Raw genomic sequence first — 21,306 nt, 5'->3', positions numbered from 1 at the left:
AGTGTGGGTTCCATCTCCCCATCTGAGTAATGCTGAGGTTGGACAAGAGCAGCATTTCTCACCGTGTGGTCCTAAGACCACCTGTATCAGAATCCCTACTGCCCCATCTGCTTGTTAATGCAGATTTCTAGGCCCTACTTGGAGCCACTTTAATTAGCCTTTCTAAGGGGTGAGGCCTGGAAGTCCCAAGTTTTACCATCTCCCAGATGCTTCAGGTGGGGTTCTCAACCCCACCAGAGATCCACTGATCTCAATTAAGACTGTTTATACTGTGTGTTTATTCAGACCACAGGCAGAATTAATTCCATCTATTTTCTTCTAACCCCCTCACTGAGGTCTGCTGGATGGAGGGAACAGGAATTTGGGGGTGGGGAGGGAGGTACGTGAATCTGGAACTGGAACACACTGGAGGATAGTGCAGGGCTCGGCTGAGGGTTGAGGGTCTCCGGTTGGTAGAGAAACCTTTTGTTTTGTCCCAAGATATCTCTACTCCTCCCATTTGGGACAGAACTATAACTTGGTGGGATTCAGGTGGGACAGGCTTTTGTGAGCTGGCCTGGGACTGTACCCCTAGGGTGAACAGGGCTCTTAGGAGAAGCTCTCTGTTGGGTCCTAACAGCTGACTTTCAAAGTGGACTCCTGAGTAGACTTTAGGGACCCAAGCTGACTTGAACATGGCAGGGATGGGGTTGAGGGGTGAACGAGGGGGAGGGTACCTGCAGTGTGCTCTGGCCCAAATTCTCTTCTGTAGGATTGAATCTTCCAACTCCATAGAAACAGATGAGAGGACCCATCTTACCCCAGAAGCTCAAAATTCCACAGAGAGAAGGCCCCCTGTGGGTGGACCAAAGGGAGGATCCCCAGCTGGGCAGAGCAGCCTGAGCACGAGCTGCTCAGAGCAGATGTCCACCTGAGAGGGGTCATTTAGCTTTATTAGCAGTGGAGCTGGCGCTCAGAATAGCTCTGAGTCTCCTAAACCACGAGTCTCATTTATCCTAACGCGGCTTTTTGCTTATCAAAGAAGATCTCTTGGTGACATGCTCCAGAGAGCAGTCAAAAGGTAAGAGATGACATTTACAGGAATCCATTCTTTCCTCCCCACTTCGCTGCTCTATTGACTGTTTTCCTGTTCAATCAAATCCTATTCACAGCTGCACAGCCCATTTTAGGAGCCACCGAGATGATAATGTCCTGTCGTTTCTTCACTGTGCTTGCTGCCGCTGGACCTTTTCTTCCCTTCCCCATCCAAGAGGGCCTGAGGTCCTCTTTGGTTGAGTCCCTCATGTCTAGAGAGGCTCCATCCAGTTCCTGGGACACGGGACAAGCCAATTGCTTTGCCCCTTTCTCCTGCTTTCACCATTTCCCATGACTTTTCCTGATCGTAAAGACTCCCTCTATAGATTGGCTGTGCTGCATTCAGCTGAGAATTGTGGCCAGGCCAGCCCTGCTCTTAAGTCACGGCCTTTCTCATTTTCCCATGTGTCATGGCACTGACCTTCTGAGGAACTGTGGGCCGTTGTACAGGTTCCCTGTAAGGGGAAGGAAGGGGCACTGCCCAGGACACCAAGGGCGTTGAAATGAGACAGAAGTTCATATGGTCAGATTCCCAGTCTATTGCTTACCCTCCTGCCTTGAATCTGGCTGTTTCTCCTGTCCATTCCTTCATTCTTATTTATGAAGCATTTAGTGAGGATACTGTGTACAAGGCATTGTGCTAGACTGGAAACACAGGAGGGATGTCGGGGCCTGGCTACAGAGGGTGAGAGCCTCTGTTTATTGACTGACATCTTGACTGTTGTTCAATAACAATGCAGCCCGCACCAAGCAGATATGTTTGGCTTTGCCTCCAGCAGATCTGGAGCAAATTCGCTCTTGGGGCATTCAAGCTTATTTCCTTCCTTCAACAGTTAATCACTGCATATTGGAGTGATATAAAGCATTCTGACTGATTCACTGCTGCGCTTGACCTGGTGATTCCTCCAGAAGAAGGGTGAAGTGAGGCCCTGCTGTAATCGCCCAGGGAATCACTCAGGGAACCTGTGTGGTTGAGGCTGAGTCCTTTTTACTGGCTTGAAAATAATCTCCAGGCCACTCAGGGTGCTCAGCCCAGCTGATCCCAGCTGCTATACGTGTGGCTGGAGATCTGCCTGTCCTTTCCTTAAGGTTCTGAGCAGGAGCTTGGTGAAGGCAGGAAGTTCCGGGACAGGGTGGGCCTGGGGAAGGACCTAGACTGGAAAGACGTCTATGCTTCGGGCACCTTACATAACAAGCTCATTTATTCATGACGATACTTAGGAACAAGGTGGGAAGTCATTTCCATTTTACAGGCAAGGACACAGAGGCTCAGATAAATCAAGTGACTTGGCATAAAGTCATCAGCCAGTAAATGCCTGTGCCAGGATGCAAACCCAGGTGTGCCTGACTCTTCCACGTGACCACTGCTCAGTGCTACTGACGGCCCTCCAAGAGACTGTCTGGCAGGCCCCCACAGAGAGGTGGAGCTCTGGGTGGTGGACACAGGCTCAGTGAGCTCCAACACTACCTCCACAGGGGAGGCCGTGGCATTGTGTTGCTCTGGCTGCAGCAGCTACTTCTGGGTCCCAATGTCAGTCCGGCTGATAGTGCCTCACGCTCATGCACACGCCTCTTGTCTCCCTTGCCTGGACCCTCTCTGCTGCTGCTGAGGCACACGATGCTGCAGGACTTGCTCGGTGCCCATGCACAGATGCTGGCTTGCCCAGCCAGGCACGGAGAGCTGCTGGCCTGTACCTACTCGCACACCTACCACTCACGCTGTGTGGATACGGCTTCCCCAGGAGCTGCCCTGGATGTACAGGCGAGTTAATGTCTTGTGGAGTGAATTTGACTAATGAAAGGCAACAGATGAAAGGATCACGCTGATAAGTTCTCTATTTCTCATTCTGAGGTATGGTGTTTCTATATAATCTTCTCAGAGAAGTCTGTCATGACCAAGTGTATATTCTAGGGGATGGTGGCCAGGTCAGCAACCTGAATGTGCTTTCCCTCCTCCCATGCTTCACTTTCCTTTCTCCTTCAGTACTATTTCATTTGGATTGCAATTCCCTTGCTCCAATAAAATGCTGGCATGCAAGATTTGCCCAGGGTTCTGTTTTCTAGATAACACAGGCTAAGACAATAACAATAGCAAAAATAATAATTCCTTCCATTTATTGAGAGTTTACTGTGTGGCAGCTATATTATCTCACTGAATCCTCATACTATCCCTATGAAGCAGGTACTGTTATTATTTTCATTTTAAAGATGGGGAAACAGTCTCAGAGAAGTTAAGGAACATGCCCATGGCCACACAGCATATAAGTGGCAAAGTGAGGATTTAATCCAGCTCTTCTGTTCTTTCAACTCCTGAACTGACCTCTAAGCCACGCTTGAATAAAGTTGCCTCTAACCTTTAGAAATACCAAGGACCACTGAGTGTCTTCAAGGAGCCCTCTGCAAGAGACTCCCAAGGGTCCCCGGGAAACCCACAGAGCCCCTCAGGGGAGAGTGCTGGGATACTCACGTTGTAAATGCTGGGTTGTACTTTGCACCTCGGTAGTAGGAGTACAGATTGAACATTCCAATCATGAAGGCCACAAATACCATGATGAAAATGACCATGAACTTGAAAATATCTTTCACGGTTCTCCCCAGGGAGATCTGCAGGGGCCCAAAGCTCTCGTTGGCTGGCAGGATGTACGCGATGCGAGAGAAGCTCAGCACGACAGCTATCGCATACAGCCCTTCTGATATGATCTGAGGATCTGAAGGCCACCACTTGTCCCTGGCTAAAAGAAAACAGTCTGGGTTACTCACTGGGGGACGGGATCTACTCTGGAAGAGAAACCAGTTAGGCATCTTTAGAGGTCTCTAACCTCATCACTTGCCATTCCTGCCCTTGTCTTTTAATTAATCCCAATACCTGAAGGTGCCACCCACCCTCTTGGAACGTGCTGGCCCATCTGCCTGGAACACCCTTCCCTCACTTCAAGGTCTGCTTCATTCCCAATCATCCTTTAAGACACTGCACAGCTGTCATCTCTTTCAGGAAGCCTTCTATGACGCCCATGGGCTGGGACAGGTTTCCCACTCCCCTCTCTGCTCCCACAGTATCCTCTGAACCCCTTAGTCATGGAACTTACCATGCTGCTTGCTAGTCTGTCCTCCTTGCCAGTGTTTGAGCTCCACAAGCAGGGGGTGTCCCATTTGCTGGGAAGCACCATGAGGAGGTAGTGGGGAGGAGCATGGACTTGGAGTTAGACAGAATTGAAGTTGAAAATGCCCTTTCTACTCACTGGCTGTGTGATGCTGAGCAAGTCAATTAACTTTTTTGAGCCTCATTTTCCCCATCTGTAGATTGGGGATAATATCATCAACCTCACAGAGCTGTAGTGAGGAGGACATGAAAGCATACGTGTAATGTGCTTAGAATGGGGTCTGGCAGATACACAGCCGGTGCTGATAAATGCTTGTTAAATGATCAAATGAAATCCTAACCACAAGTTTAAACTCGCCACAAATCAGAACAAATGAGTTCACATGAGGTTCAGGAATCTGAAGGCTCTTGCCTGAGAAAATGCTCTTGGGTTTTGTTCCTCAGGCAGTGTGTTTCTGGGAGAGTTGCTCCCCGGTTGAACTAAGGACCCCGAAGTGGCGACCAGTCATTCAGGTTTGCTATGACAGCCTTGTTCCAGGTGGCAAGAGTCCTGGGACCTGTCCTGGGTTGGAGAGATTTTGCTTGTGGTCACTGGTGAGGTCTGAGCTGTCTTGGGGTTATGCCTACAGCACAGCAAATCTGTAAGGTGTTCCTATTGCAGTTCTAACGGTACAAGGAGCAGCATCTATTACTAAGCTGCCTACTATGTGGCAGAACATATATGATTCTCAAGCCAGGGTATCACCTTCCTCCTGAGGAAGTGTGTGTGGGTGTCTGCAGTTGTCACAATGACAGGGTAGGAGTATTACCGGGATGTTAATATCCTGCAATGCTCCAGACAGACCTGCATCATGAAAATTGCTCTGCTGAATAAGCCAATAGTGTCCCTGTTGAGAAATGCTAAGTGAAACTTAAATTGAGAAACATTGAGAAACCTAAATTAGCCCTTACACTTACATTAGCTGTAATTTTCACAACAGCCCTGTAGAGTAGATACTATTATTGCCATTTTTAAGATTGGATTTGGGGTATGGGGTCCTTTTCAGAGCCACATAAATGCAGATAGTAAGAATATTACATAGCAATTCTTGGCAACCCAAGGGAGATGGAAAAGGAAGAATTTTGTTCTTTATTTTCAAACCTAGACTCTGCTAAACAATTACAATAATAAAGAGGCAGTAAGAAACCTTTAGTAAAGGAAGCAAGGTCTCTATTTGCCATAAAGCTTCACATAGTGCATTTTAAATTACATTTGGAAATATAACAAAATTATAGACTCTATGTTCTCATCAAGATCATAACTCGTCCACAAAAGACAAGTAAGGAGAACAAATTATGTTTTTCCAATATATCTGTCGCCCTCTATGGATAAATAACACATTTGGATAACATGAAATAAAACTTGCCTTCTTCAAACAGACACCAAAAAGGAATTTCTTTTTTATGCCCCCTATAATTTACCATTTTAAACCTCAGCTGTAATGATAAAAGCTACTCCTATAATCTACTAAGATAGATTTAGCTGTTGTCAGACCCTGGTGACCAGGTCAGAACTTTTAGTGAAAAATATTCTACTTGGACTGGCTTGTAAGAGTTATGATGGATGTAAAGGCAAATAGGACTGTGATGATTCAGACAAGGGGATTTTCTTCTTCTTGGAGCTCTTTCCATGAGAAAAATTGCCCCATCACAACCTGAAAAATTGGGATCTGCCTACTTTGGTGCTGTAGAGGTTGGAAGGTACCATTGCCTGGCTGGCCACAAGAGGGCTCTCTTCTCCCGCAACTAGAGCACAAATGAACACAGAGATCCCAAAGATTTCCAAGGGCACATGGTGATCCATAAAAGCAAGGGCAACAATGTGCAGTACTTTGGGAGGAGTGAGACCTTACTATAATTCATAAAAGGAACAGAAGTCACAAGTGGACAACGCTGCAGCCTGAATCATGGCATTAAGAAAGGTATCCAACATAATATCAAGATTCTCTAGTCTTTCATTGACAAACGCTGAGCAGCACAGAGGGGAAAATATAGAAGCTCATTTTGCTTTTAAAAAGTCTGAATTTGCTAAACCCACAAATGAAGAGTGGATCATTTGTAATACTACAAGACTCTCCGTTTCTCAATGGGTGTCTCTCCACCACATTTACTGTAACATAATCTCATAACACAATCTACATTAAATATGGGCAGGAACTCAACTTTTGTGTTAAATAGGCAACCCTCTGCAGATCATTGCACCTGACCATGAAGATTCTGAGGTCAGAGGAGCCCTGTGGCTTCACGTATCAGGTACATTTGACACTCAAATCCTTCATGCTATAGCAGCTGCCATTAACGAATGCCTATTAAGCGTCCAAGTAGTTTACTGGTAACAATAACAAATATCTACTGTTTCTTCTCCCCACTCATCTTTCTCTTTTAGTACACAAAGTACAGTGGTTGAGCAAGAGAGTAACTCAAGACGTAGTAGTCATACTGTTACCATTTAGCAGGCATTTAATATTTTCAGAGCATGGTGCAAAATTCTTCATAGGCACTATCTTATTTAATCCTCAAAACACACTTTCTGACGTAAGTAGTACCCTGGTTCTACATATGAGAAAATGGAGGCTCAGAAGAGTTAAGTAAACAAGGTCTCACAGAGAGCTACAGAAGTAGGATTTGAATCCGGGTCTCTCTGACTGCAAAGTCTGGGAACATAAGCACTGTGCCATTCTGCACAGTTTTCAGTTCACATTGGGCCAGGAGCCCTTGCTATTGACGGCATTCCTCTTTTTCTGAGAACATTGTGAGCCCTGCCGTGAAAACTTGTTTCTTTGTCTATAAAATAGGGACAAAGAAGATCCTTTTTGCAGGGCTCTTGCAAGGATTGCAGTTTACGGCGCAAAATGTCTATATGGTTCCTGGCACCTAGGAGGTCCTCGATAAATGAATGCTGTAACTCTTATTTATCCTAAAATTTCAATCTACTACCTCACACTGTATGGTCTTGTGGTGTGAAAGAGTTAAGGCATCTCCTAAGAACCTATCTTGCCACATGAAAAGAACTTTTGAACTGGGAAAGTAGGATTTATCTTTGCACAACACAGGTATCCAATACAGAAACAAAATTTTTCCATATATACATTTGCCCTTAGTGCTCCTAGATCCATATCAGAAAGGAGATTTTTCTTTAAAAAAAAATTCCGTAGAAAGGTTCCAAGAGCCCTTCCAAAACAAATCCACCCTTCATAACACAAAAAGGTTTATTTCTTATAGTCACTAGTCCCACTTCCTGTTCAGCTGATTGTACTGCAGGGAGCAGGACATTTGCGGACTGGTGTCTGCAGCGGCAGTAGAGACGACCAAAGCTGGCCACGTTACAAACCCCCCGCTATGGGACCAGCCACGCCGAACCCATGGCCACGCCCCGGAAGCGCGTGGGGCAGACCGTATGCGGAGTACCTTCTGACTCACCGTAGGTGAAGTACGCCACTTCCGGCGGAAGCGAGACGTTGTGCAGCGAGTCGTCCTGCACGTGCTGGTTCACGTAGAGCTGGGCCTCGCTGGCCTTCAGGAAGGCCATGAACCTCGCGGTGAAGGACGCCACGAAGATGGAGAGCATCCCGAAGTCCAGCAGGTTCCACAGGTGCAGCACGTACTCCCGCGGGCCCTCCTCCCAGATTTCCTTGCATTCAGACCAAATCATTCCTGCAGGCGAGGGAGAAGGTAAGGCTCATTTTTCACTTCCCTTGGCGTTTGTGACCACAGAGGGCACGAAGGGAACAAGGGTACAAGTGTAAATGGAAAGTCTTTGGAGCTGAGAACGTTGATAGCCAGCAGCAAATGGAAACGTGTCTTCAGAGGCAGATTTAGAATCAGGAAATCCTCAGACTGCGAGATGAGTCACCTGTCCCTCTGCTTACAGATAAATCATCTCCAGAAGTGAGGAGAGAGTGCTCATCCATTGATAAGTTCTGACAGGCAGTACGGGAGAAATATATGGCTAACATTTGTACATTTGAACTGGGAAGTCTTAAGGAATCATCTAGTTCTAAATGCAATATAAGGAAACTGAGGCCCAGGAATGGGGGGCTTTCTGAAGGTTCCGCGTATGACGTAGAACCCAGTTCTCCTGACTCCCGGATTAGAATGTTCTCCTGGGTATTTCTGTGACTGTTTCAGTGAGCATTAATTTTGGGATATTTTTTCTTACTCTTTTATAACTCATTGGATTTTAAAGACATTTGTCGTCGTTGTTACAAATTAAACAGTGTAGAAGTATGTAAACAAAATGTTACTAGTTCACCCACCCCCCTCTAAGCCAGCCTTGTGAGGCAGCCTAGACTAGCCATTTGGTGTCTCCTTCTTCACCTGCACTGTTCGACATGGTAGCCGCTCATCACATGTGGATATTGAGCGCCTGAAATGTGGCCCGTTGAATTGAGAGGCGCTGTGTAAGTGTAAAATGCACATCAGATTTCAAAGACAAAAGAAGGGTACAATATCTCAATAATTTTTCATATCGATCACATGTTGAAATTATAGTTTAGATATATTGGGTTAAATATATTATTAATTAATTTCACCTGTTTCTTTTTATAATGTGACTACTAGAAAATTTAAAATTAAATATGTGGCTTGCACTATATTTCTATTGAATAGTGCTATTCTTCACTGATTATTAAAACTAAATTTGTTTAGATTATTAAAGCTTAACTATTCAGTAACATTTTGAGCACCTTCTCTGGGCTAGGCACTGTTCTCTGTATATATATGTATATATTAACTCTCTTAAAGCTTTGCAAAAACCCCATGAAGTACGTTCTATTATTATCCCAATTTTATAGCTAATGTTTCGTTAGGCACAGAAAATTGTAATGCGCCCAGCTAAGAGGCAGGAGATCTGGAATTTGAATCCAAAAGTTCTGCCTCTAGAGTCCATACTCTTGACCAGTATGTTCTTCCACCTCTCCAGAAGATAAAATTGGGTTCAAAGCAGGTAATGTTAGAAAAGACTCTTGACCATTTTGTAAATGACATCAGAGAGTCTTATAGCTACTCAAACCTGGAAAAGATTTGATGCAGAACCAGCCCATTCTGTGTGTACCATGCTACACTTAACCTGCATACTTAGGAGGTTAATGTGATAAAAGAATCACTAACTGGTTGGCTAGTGAAACAGTTCTAGCTCACTGAACACATGCTCCTAAAGGTTAACACTGCTGACCTCTCTTGGCACTCCTCTGGCTCCTGCGCGTCAGACATGGCAGCCTGCCTTCCCAATTGCTTCTTGCCTCTCCCACTGCTGCTCCTCAGCTTCCTTTGTTGCTCCTCATCCTCCTGCCGTCCCTTGAAGGCTGCTGCTTTCCAAGATTTCAGCCATTCTCATTCTTCCCTCTCCCCTTGAATAAGTATATCCACCCCTGCAGCTTTGTCTTTCATTTCCTTGCAAAAATGTCCCACAGGTGAATATCTTCTTATTTTTCTTAAGAGCTTCAAAACTGAATTCCTGCCATGCAGAGAGACTGCTCTAAGTGGATGTTCTGCCAGTGCCAGAAATACCACATATCCTAAGCTGGCCTGCCTGTCTCTCCCTACCTCACGGTCGCACCATTGCCCAGTACTCCCTCTCTTGCAGCCTTGATTCCTTGGGCTGTCACCCTGATCACCACAGTTCTGCAGATCTTCCTCTGGTGGACTCTCAGATCCATCCTGACCTCTCAGTTTTCAGTTCCATCTTCTTGCTTCCTAAAGTACAGGTTAGATCACGGTCGCTTCCCCCCGCAGTATATTCCTTATAACCCCAAGATAAGGTCTGGACTCCAAAGCTAGGCCATCAGACCTTCCCATGATCTCCCACTATCTCCATATGTCCGATATTCCAGCAAAGCAGGTCTGTCCAGCCGTCCCCCGACAGTTCCACCTGCAACCATTTGCTTGTGTTCTCTGTCTCCTGCAGACCTCAAACTCAAGCGGACTTGCAGATGACCACATTATAGCACGGTGCTCTGAGGACCCAGCCACTTAAAAAGCCTCAAGTCAAAGATGATATTAGGAGCAGATGAACAGTCATGGGGGCTGAAGCCTGGCTGACTTGGTCACAGCCCACATCTGGCCAAATTTGAGTAATTAGCTGATTATCCCTACTCCTCTGAGACTCTGCCCAGGGACTGTTTTAATCGGAATTTTCCCTTTTCTGGTGAAAATGGTCCGTTAAATAAAAGGAATTGAAACTAAATGTTTTTCTAAGGAGAAAAGTAATTTGAGGGCAGCTGTTTAGAGCAGTTGTGGCTTTGATGGAACAGATTCTAAGATGTGCATGTCTGTATCAAATTGGAGTCCCCATAGTCGGAAATATCCCCAAACATTGCAGGTCTGTTTACAAGACACCTCCACCCCCACCGTGCCTTTTTTTTTTTCCTTAACGAAGCCACACTTCTCAAGCTTACCCTTTCAAAATTTGTGTGGTAATTCAGTGAAGTAGTAATTTTCCTGACACTGAAATGTACTTTCTTCTGTGCCTGTTCAAATAGATATTTTAAAAGTGTTATTAGAAAAACCATTACAGGCTAGAAAAAATAATGTTTGTTGTTTCCCTCTACCCCCAAATTAAAATTCCTGATGTCTTAGTGAACTCCTTTTAGCTGGCACTAGGACAATCACAGGCTATCACTTAAGGCCATCACTGGCCTTAATTCAGGAAGCCCTGGGTTCAAGTTCTAGCTTGGCTACTTACTGGGTTTGTGACCTTAGATAAGGTCCTTGATTTTCTTGGGATTTTGGGGTAATTTCAAGCACTGTAACCTCTATGAATCTGAAATGCAAATTATTTATAGAAAATAGACTTTTCTGACCAATAGAGTAGCTCCTCATTGGGCATTGCAAATCACTTCCTCCAAGGTCGAATGCCCATGTCTGTCTTCCTAGGTTTAAATATTAACTCACCCAGACTAATTTAAATTATTCCAAGGCCATGAGTAAAAGTAGCATGGGCCCAAGGGTTTGAGCAGCAGGAATGCTTAATGAAAAAAGAAATGTGTGAAATTAAGTACTTTAGTGAGTGAAATTAGGCCCCCTGCTTCCAACGTGCTGAGGGCAGTTTAGCATTTTATATCCAAGCTGAGCCTCGTGGTCTCTTGCCTCCAGTGTGTCAATCAGAGGAGTGTTTGGAGCCCAGGAGCTCAGGGGGTAAGGATGCTGGGCCCTGGAGCCTCCTTCAGACAAAATCCCCTTCACTGGATGCCTGGAGCCCAGAGAACAAGGTCACTGATAATTAACAAGGGTGGCTGGGAGAGGAACAGGCTGGGAAATGCTGGGAAGCCTTGGGGGAAATGAGTGGCTTCATTTGGGCAGGTTCTGAGTAATGGCCTGCAGGCTGCTGAGATGGAGCTTGATAGTTCAAAAGGTGCTTCACTCTCATCCCTGCCTCAGATGCTGTTCAGAAGGGATCCCCCTTCAAAATCCTGTGAGACTTAAAAATGCATTCCATAAGTGATCGTGGCCCCCAAGACTTCCTCTGTGCTGTCCCAGGGGCCCTAGCAGAGCAAACTTCTTCCCAGAGCGCCTCCTCCTGGGAGGCCTGTCTGTTCTTCCTGGTCAGTGTCTCATCATTGGGCCAGAACATAGGGGTTCTGTGAGCTCATAGGAGGGAGAATATGCCTAGAAGCTCTCAACTCTTAAGCCCTAACATCTAGACACTATCTCAGTGGCAGGCCCTTTGCAACAAATCTGGGCCTCAGATACATTCAGGATTCATTTGTTTTCCAGGCGGGAAGATGATATTAATAACAAAGCTCCTCCTCCTCCTCTTCTCTGATTTTAGTAGCTAACAATTACTGTGCACCAGCTAGGTGCCAGGCCCTGTGCTAAGCACTTTGCCAACACGAAATCTTCCCAATAGCCTAATAGGCAGCTACTGTGATTATTCCCGCGTTACAGATGAAAAACCTTGTGTATGAAGATGGCAAGTAAGTTGTCCAGAGACACACAGGCAGTCCAGGACCCTTGCTCTCCACTGTGCTGTTGCCCACCATGCCTTCTGCTAGGCACAAGCTTACTCTCGCTGGTCAGGAACTCATTCACCCACCTAACAGATACTATTGGGTGTTGACTCTGTGCCAGCCACCATTCTGTGGATACAGCCACCAAGAAGATGACATCCCTTCCCTAGGAAACTCAGTCTAGTGCTGGAGACAGATGTATCCACAGACAAGAGTGCTACAGGATGACAAGTGCTATAATAAAAAATGTCCAGGGAACCATTTGTGGAGACAGAGAGATAAGAGCAGTCTGCGTCATAATCAGGAGACCCAGCAGAGTGCCTCAAACAACTTCTATCTGTTGACTGAATGGAGTGAATTCACAGAGGAGGTAACACTTTGCATGAGGAACCATAAGTTAGCTCAGTGAAGGAGGAGGGATTGGCATGGTGTTCTAGATGGTGACCATGGAAGTGAGGGACAGCAGGCCCTTCTAGGGAACTGCAGCCTGCTCAGTATGGCTCAAGGGTCAGGCAGTGGAGCTGGAGATTGGCAGCAGGGAAGGTTAGTGAAGGCCCAGTAGACCATGGAAGGCCCTTCTTCAGGCCATGAGGAAGAGACTGGGCTTCACCCTGAGCGCTAGACAGCCCCTAAAGGTGATGAGCAGAGCAGCAACATGATCGAACTTCTTGGGGAAACTTTGGCAAGTTAGTTGGAATAGTCTGCTTGGAAATCTTACCTAAGTAAATGAAGGCACCATCACAAGAACAAATTAGGCCAGGAACCTAGCCCATAAGATTTTACAGTTTTGTTCTTGGCCAAACCTAGATGTGTGATTCTGGAGCTAAGACTTAGCACTGCCTTCAGATAGTTTATAATCCTCGGTTGGGGGTGGGGTGCACGAGGGAGCAGCGTTATCCTCACATTTTACACATGCAAAAACTGAAATTCAGAGAGGCAGAGCCACCAAGAAGGAAGACACTCAGTTAGGACTGGGTTTCCTGACACCCAGTCCCAAGCTCTTTCCTCTTCTGCAGCCCTTTAAGTGTGTGTTCCCACTATGCTGGGCATTTACGTCTCATTCCATCAATTGAGCATTTGATAATGGGACATCTGTGTAAGGACACATGCCAGATTTAGGAGTGCTGTAGAAAGAATCTTCATGGCATGATTCTATTCCTAGATAGAGAAATGACATGCATTGTGGCGAGGCTCCCCACCCTCCAAGCCTGATGGCTCTGTGGGAACCACTAATGTTGTTACACAGTCCTCTGGTGAGTGTCTCTAGAGCCACAATCTGTAATTGGAAAGCTTTATTATAAGGTCTTACAACTACCCAGAGTTGATGCTTATGATACGGCAAGAAAGATAGGTTGCTATGATATGAATTATTGTTGGAGATTATCCAGGCTGGAAGGAGTGGTGGTCTCTGGTTCATTTAGTCCTCCCTAGAGAAGCTCTTTTGACAGCGCTGCAGAACACATCTACCAGCAGATTCATCCCTTCTTCCTCAGTGGTACTCTTCTCTTGGCTTCCTTGATATGTGTTCTGGTTTTTCTTTTACGTCTGGGTGTGTTTTCTTAGTCTGCTTGTGTCCTCTACCTCCTGTGCCCATGCCTTAGATTTCCTGGATTGGCAATCTAGAATTTTCTTAAAATTCTCCTAGTAATCAAGTAAAGCATCTGGAGTGAAGGAAGAATATATTTCTAGTTGGGTTTGACCTTCCCACAGAAGTGTACAGCAGAAGGAGAATGACCTACTTTCCCAACAGGAGTAGAGGCTTGGGGAAGTAAGTTAGAGTTTTGTCCTTCTCTGTGGCCGTTGATGAGCTCATTGGGAAAACCATATGGCCACATGGACAGAGGGCTAACAGAGGATGACAAGAGTCACCTACAAATTTGTATGATTACAGGAATTTACAGAAAAATTAATATTAATCAAGACAGGCAGGAAGCAAAGGAAAGCATGGAGTATCGGCAGAGGTGTTAGGAAGAAAACAAGAAGGGGACTAGGAGGACAGTGGGGGTGGAGGCACGTGTGATTTTAAATACTTGGTTTAAAAAGGCCTCACTTGGAGAAGGAGACTTTTGAGCCGAGACCTGGGAGGTGAGGGAGTGAGCCTTGCAGCTGCCCGGGGAAGGAATTCTCTGGTGGAGGGGCAGCCCGAGCAACTGCTCTGAGACAAAAACAATATGGAGCAAGGAAGCCAGTGGGGCTGAAAGCGAACGAGTGAGGTGGAAAGTGGTGGGAGATAGGTCATAGTGTGGGCTGGAGGAGTGCAGGGCTTTGCAGGCCTTTATAATGACATTGGCTGTTTGCCCTGCAGGCGATGGGAGCCACTGAAGAGTTTTGAGGCAAAGTGTGACAAAACCTGCTGCATTTTAAGCGGATCACTCTAGCTCCTGTGCTGAGAATACTCTGAGACGTGGGAGTGGGCAGGGCAGAAGCAGGACGCCTGGGTAAGGCCTTTACCTCTTTACCGTCACCCTCTCCATCTCCAAAAGGAGCAGGTTGGACTTGTTAAGGTCCTAAAGTTCTCTTTAGCTCTTGGGCAGCTCCTGGTAGAGAGTGCGTAATGGTTTGGGTATTTTTCTAATCGGTCTGTCCGAAGTACTGCCTTTATGAGTATGATACATCATGGGAGAAAAGAACTGGGCTGCTGTGTTTCTAGCTGATCCTAGGCCTTCTCAGCAGTGCCTGGGAGTAGAATTTGAAGACTCTATCAGTTAGGGACCTGATGCCATTTCAAGCCTCTCCATGTGTGAGCAGAAAGTAGATCAGATTGTCAACTTCAGGGTGGGTGTGCCAGCACAAGAACCCAGTGAACACAGTGCTCCAAATCTTTCTCTCGAAGGTTATTATTATTATTTTGTAATAATTAAAGAGCTCCAGAAGATATTTAGGGGTAAGATAATGTTAGTCTTATTTTATAGCTTCTTTCCAGTATCTGACACAGTGCCTGATACATAATATAATGCTTAATAACTAGAAAATATTTATTGAGAACAAAATTGAGAAAATAGAAGAAATATCAGAAAACTTCCACATTGCTCCCACCACTGCATATACTAAGCCACCTGCTCTGTGCTCTCAACACCACCTTTCCTTCTGTTACAATGGATGAAGTGTCCATGCTTCTCCTAAGGCCAAGTCCTCCACTTGCATGCTGGACCACCCCTCTTGCTACTCAGGAACTTTACTTCCAGATTCAGTGGTTGAGTCTTAGGCCTCATGTTACTCGATCTCACAGCAGCGTTTGACTTAAGTGACCACTCCCTGGTTCTTGACACACTTACTTTGGTTGGCTTCTGGGACACCACTCTCTTGGTTCTCCTCTTACCTCAGTCTCCTTTGCTGGATTCTTCTCGTCTTTCCATCCATATTGTTTCCATTCTTTAATTACGAGTCCTCAGTTCATCTGTTCACATTCACAGTTGAGGTGATTGCTTAAAATTTGCTTCAAATACACTGAATGCCCACATTTATGTCTCCAGCCCCAGCCTCTCCTCTGAACTTTGCACATGTATATCCAATTGGTACTTGACATTTCTGCTTGGATGTCTAATAGATTGCTCAAACTGAACTCCGGATTTCCATCTCTACTTCCTCTCCAAACTGCTTCTCCCTGGTCTTTCCTGTCTGAGTGAGTGGCTCTCTTTTATACATTACTTGTGGTAAAACACTTGGAATTTGACTGCTCTCTTCTCTCACACCTCACAGAAAATCCAACAGTAAATATTATCAATTTTACCTTCAAAATGTAATCACCACCTACCACCTCCTCAAAACCAACCATTTCCTGTCTGAATTACCGCAGTGGGCTCCCAACTGGCCTCCCTCCTTCAGCTCTTGTCCCAGAATCATCTGTTCCCTACACAGCAGCCAGCGATCCATTAGAAACTTAAATCATACCATGTTACTTCTGGCTCAGAATTCCCCACTGGTTTCCTGTCACACTCAGAATGAAATCTAATCCCTCGACCTGGGCCTGCAAGGCCTTGCATGATCTGACTCTGCCTCTCCCTCTGACCTCATCTCTGCTGGCTCCCCGTTATTCACTATGTTCCAGCCACACTCGTTTCTTTGCTGTTGCTCACACATGTCCAGCTTGCTCCTGAATCCAGGCCTTTAACACATCTGATCCTTCTGTCTGGAATGCTTTTCACCCAGATATCTGCATAGCTTGCTTTCTCTCTCCTTCAGGTCTCTGTTCAGGTTTCACATTCTCAGAGTAGGGAGATAAGAGGGCTTGCCCTTATCTGTTTCACCACCCTGATAAGGTACAGTTTGGGCAGAGACCTGAGGGAGAGAGAAAAGCAAGCTATGCAGATATTTATTCAATGTGTCTCTTCAATCAAAGAAATTTATATACTGACTAGATATTTGAAGATATGAAGAAATTATTAATTTTCTTTTATGTTTGCAGTTCTGTTTTGGAAAGAGTCCTCATTTTTATTACCAGCCATGATGGAGTAACAAACAGAAAAAAAAAAAAATTTCAGACATTTGGAAATAGCACAGGACTGTGATCCTTAAGTCAAGGGAAACAAGTGAGGTAAGGCCTATGGTCGTCGTGTCTGTCTTTCTGGAGGCACATGCAAGCCTGCAGCGCATGGAGAGGGATCCCAGAAGCCTGGAAGCAGTCCCACTGAGTTGGAGAGATGGCTTAGCGTTCAGGAATGCTGAGGTGATTAGATATTTTGTGGCAGAGTTCCAGAGAGAAGGGTACTATGCGAAACAAAACAAAAAACAAGCAAACAAACAAAAAAGTTCAGATATTTACATCAGGGTCCTTTAGAGTGTTTCCTGAATACAAAGTCATGAATGCATAGAATGAAACTCCACAAACAACAGCCAGAGAGCTGCAAGCTGAACAGTTTCCAGACCTCACCCAGAGTGAAGAGATGTTTGAGTTCTGACCATCCAGAGTTGAGAGTCCTTGTTGATTACCCAGGACCTTTAGTAGAGACCCCAGATGCATGTCTCTATAGTACAAGGATAAACAGTCCTAATGGTAAAGCTTCTCCAGATCCACTCTAAGCTTAAAACAGACCAAACTCATCTGCAAGTAATTTTACAGCCTGTCAGAATAAAACCAAAAATTCTTTAAAGGAAGAGTTCTTTTAAAGGAACAATATCCAGCTGCTCAATAACATAACGTGTCAGGTGCTCATCAGTTAATCAAGAATTACTAACACACCAAGATGCAGGAAAATGTGATCCATATCAGGAGAAAGATTAGTCAATAGAAATTAGCCAAGAAAAGAAAGAGAACGTGAAATTAGAAGTCAAGGCCTTTATAACAGTTACTATAAACATGCACAGTATATTCAAGGATTTAAGGGAAAATACAAACATCAGGAGGAAGGAAATGGAAGATATAAAGGAGAACCAAATGGAATTTCAAGGATTGAAAAATACAATATCTGAAAGGAAAAATTTACTGGTTGGGGCTTAAAATCCAGCAATGCAGAAAAAATATCAGTGAACTTGAAGTACAGGGAGAAAAAAGATTATAGAAAAGAAAAAGAGAACTTATCTTTTAGTGATGCACACAGAAATGTTTATAGGTGAAATACTATGATACCTGGGGTTTGCTTTAAAATACTACAGAGTTGGGAGAGGGGAGTAGGGGAGCTATAGATGAAACGAAGATTAGCCAAGACTTGCTAATTATTGAAGGTGAGAGATTGGTCCACAGGGTTCATTATACTCTTTTCTTGATTTTTGCCTGTTCTTAAGATTATTCATAATAAAAAGTGAAAAAATTATCTAAGTAAGAAAAAGTAGTCAGAATCTTTCTTCTGTTTGAAATGTAGCAGGAAATACATCAATGAGAAATAAGTCGTCCCCTCTACAAAGCTTCTGATGTAACAGTCATGAAAACTCAGCTCTGCCTTGGTGGGCAGAAACTGGGACCAAGCTAGGAAAGTTAGGACCCCTGTAGCAGGAGATGCATCCCTCTTATTGGGATAATGCCTGATACCCAGGAAGAGAAATACTAGGAAACTCAGGAGGAAGTCAGGGTTCTGTAGGAGCAATTAGCATATAGTAGCTACAACTACTTATGGGGAAGTATGGTTCCACTCACCTGAGTCTTCTACCTGGGTCCAGGTAGCTACCCAGGGAAAATGGGGTGGGTGAGTGATTGATGCCATAAGTACTTTGTTTTATTCATCAACCCAACATGTGAGGTTTTTTTTGTTTGTTTGTTTAAAGTATGTTTTAGTCAGTCTGGACTGTTTCAACAAAGTACCACAGGCTGTGTGGCTTATAAACGACAGAAATTTATTTCTCACAGTTCTGAGGCTAGAAGTCCAAGATCACCATGCCAACAATGTTGGGTTCTGGTGAGGGTCCTCTTCCAGGTTTGCAGACTGCTTGTTCTATCCTTACATGGTAGAGAGAGGGTCAGAGAGTTCTTTGGGGTCCCTTTCATAAGGGCACTAATCCCATTCATGAAGGCTCCACCCTTGTGACCTAATCACCTCCTAAAGGCCGCACCTCCTAATACTACCACATTGGGATTAGCATTTTAACATATGAACTTTGGGGGACAAAAACATTCAGTCCATTGCAAAGTTTCTAGTGTTAGAGTGCTTAGTTTAGTTAAACCATGGCGGATGTACTAGGGAGAATTGGGATAGATGCTGCACTGTGAAAGTGAGACCACAGGACTCACTCTGCAATAGGCTTTAATGTCCCTTTCCAACTTTGTGCCAGTGACTCCACTAAATGAGCCTTTGGTCCCAGACTTGCTGGTTGATTGAAAGCTCCTAGGAGCATTGTGTGCTTTTTGGCCTCTGCCCTTTGGATCAAACCATTCTTTTCCATTCTTCTCCTCTTCTCCCTCTACCTATTGAGAGATTCAGTTTAGAGCCCATATTCCCAGTTCTCAGCTTAGGCAACTATAGGATGCTCTCTAGTGGTCCACCTCTGTGGTTCTCTTAGGGTGTATCATTTAATTAGCACAGGCCATATGTTGGGCTATCTTTTAAAGTATTTGTTCTTTTGTGATTTTGTTGATTGATAGTATAGATGCTTTGACCCTAAATACATTTTGACTTAATGTTTGTGAACTTAAACATAATGAAAGTTATACCAATACTGAATTTTTGTCAAGAGAGCAAATATGGGATGAGAATACCATTAGAGCAGTTTAATTAATCATATCTTGATACTGCATAGTTAAATTTTTTGAGTCTTTTCTATCTTCAGTTTTGTTTTTTCCAAAACATTCCCATCAAATTCAAATCCTTTTTATGTAAATCTTACGATTTATTGATCAGGTTTTGGTTGTATACAATATCACTATTATAACTTTTGCAATTTTTCAATTTTTTTCCTACTAAGTCTGATTTTTTTTACCAATGAATTTTGCGGTTTTCAGTGTTAGAAAAATCTGTAGCACATTTTGTCATGTACTATTTTAGCCATTGCCAGTTGTATTTTATCTTACTTATCCCTACTAAGAGTAGTTCTTAGGATTTGGGCAAAAGAGAGATAGCCTTTCTTAGCTATTCAGTGAGGAAATGGAAACAATTTGTTTGGCAATTCCAGTGGCAGATCTTGGCAGCACAAAATATCACCATGAAGAGGAATTTCACAGCTTTGTTGAATTTGTTAACACAAAAAATGAGAAAATATTACTCCTAGATTTCTATTCATCATCAGAATCATACTATATATCAGGATTCAATAACAGAAAAATATCTTTTAAACAATGCAATTTTATACTCTTTTTAAGAAGCAGAACTTGATTTCCTAAGGCCTCCAGTAGACTATATTTAAATGAGCAAAATAATATGTTTTCCCATGCAAAGCCACTTTATAATCAGTTTCAATACTTGTATAATGAAAAGTATGTAACGAGTTTTCCGCAAACATCCCCTTTCAAAGTTGGGATTTCTGTTACAAGGCTGTGCATCTTATACTCCAGCACATACAGAAGTTGACTGTGACTTCCTTGTTGGTCATTACTCCCCATTTTGTGTGTCAAGAGTGCACTCAAGAAGAGAGGAAGAAGTTCAGAAGTCAGAGTTGAATAACGTCCTATTATGATTGGGGGAGGAGAGAATAAAAGAGGGACTTGCTTACCTAAGACCCACTTCATGATGAGCATTTCTGTCCAGGAGAATTGTGTGGTTTTCACTCTGAAGATCTGTTTCGGGTAGTCTGTGAAGGTTTCGTTGGGCAGGATTTTAATGCCTTCGAAGCGGTCTGATGCGTTCACAACTAACAATCCCAAGAAGATTGTGAAAGAGACTGCATGGGCTACAAATTTCATGAAAGGACTCCTCAGGGTTCGTCCTAGCTGGAATCAAAATATGTACAAGACGTGTTAAACTGGCAGCTCTAGGTGGGTGCAGGTCTCTCTTGAAAACACTTTTGCCAACAGTTGAACCAGAAAATCCTCCATCTTAGACAGAAGCTGCTAACTGAACCCAGACAACATTTTATCTAGCATTTTTATGTGAGATGCTGCTTGACCAAATCTATTTTCTACTGACTTCACTTTTTCCTATTTAGAAGACTTAGTGGGAGTAATAAGAGAAAAGAGCAGAACACACTGATATATCATCATGTTTTAATCTGACTGCACAGCTACGCCCAACCACATAGATATGAGTTCTATGCCCTTTGGATCTGGAAGAAAAACAATCTGTGTCAATAGAGTTCAGAATTTTAAAAAATACACTTTGGATATGCTCTGTTGTTCTTTTGTCCTTTTTCTTGAGTTTTATTGCTTAGATGATTTGTTTTCAATGTGTCGTATATGTCGGTAAATTTATTTAAAGCTATACGTTTTCCCACTTTAGCTGTGTTCCCTTAAATTTTGACATGTAGCATTTTCATTGATATTTAGTTATAAGTATTTTATAATTTGCCATTTGATTTCATTTTTAACTCAGAGGTTATTTAGTTTCCAGACATATAGGACTTTTTCTCTTGCTTTTAAAAATTTTCATTTTCTTGCCACCTGTGGACAGATCATAGACCTTGTGATGCTGCTCTAAGACTCACTGAGATTTCTGGGTGGCCTGGGATGTAATTAACTTGTGCAGTTGTTCCACGTGAGCCTGACATGATCCAAAAGATGCCCTGTTAGGGAGCAAGTACTGGGCGTATCTTCCCTATCCCTGGCATGCCATCCAAAGGTCATTTAAA

At 44.0% G+C, this 21,306-nt stretch overlaps 1 protein-coding gene and 1 long non-coding RNA gene across 2 annotated transcripts in view; one reads left to right on the top strand and one right to left on the bottom strand.

Annotated features, from left to right (window-relative positions):
* The window catches only part of TRPC7 (transient receptor potential cation channel subfamily C member 7), a 132,291-nt gene that overhangs the window by 27,441 nt on the left and 83,544 nt on the right, over positions 1-21,306 (bottom strand). The window contains exons 5-7 of the mRNA XM_070517331.1: positions 20,236-20,452; positions 7,634-7,867; positions 3,542-3,806 (exon numbers count right to left, since the gene is read on the bottom strand). Of these exons, the coding sequence (XP_070373432.1) occupies positions 3,542-3,806; positions 7,634-7,867; positions 20,236-20,452 (716 nt within the window). The remainder of the gene's footprint in view (positions 1-3,541; positions 3,807-7,633; positions 7,868-20,235; positions 20,453-21,306) is intronic.
* LOC139046170 (uncharacterized) lies at positions 7,760-20,363 on the top strand. The gene is made up of 3 exons (XR_011505811.1): positions 7,760-7,885; positions 14,465-14,597; positions 16,565-20,363. It is a non-coding gene; the product is annotated as an uncharacterized lncRNA (long non-coding RNA).

The sequence above is a fragment of the Equus asinus genome, chromosome 9, assembly GCF_041296235.1.
Source record: "Equus asinus isolate D_3611 breed Donkey chromosome 9, EquAss-T2T_v2, whole genome shotgun sequence".
In the NCBI taxonomy this organism is placed as follows: domain Eukaryota; kingdom Metazoa; phylum Chordata; class Mammalia; order Perissodactyla; family Equidae; genus Equus; species Equus asinus.
This window is presented reverse-complemented; position numbering and strand designations above follow the sequence as displayed.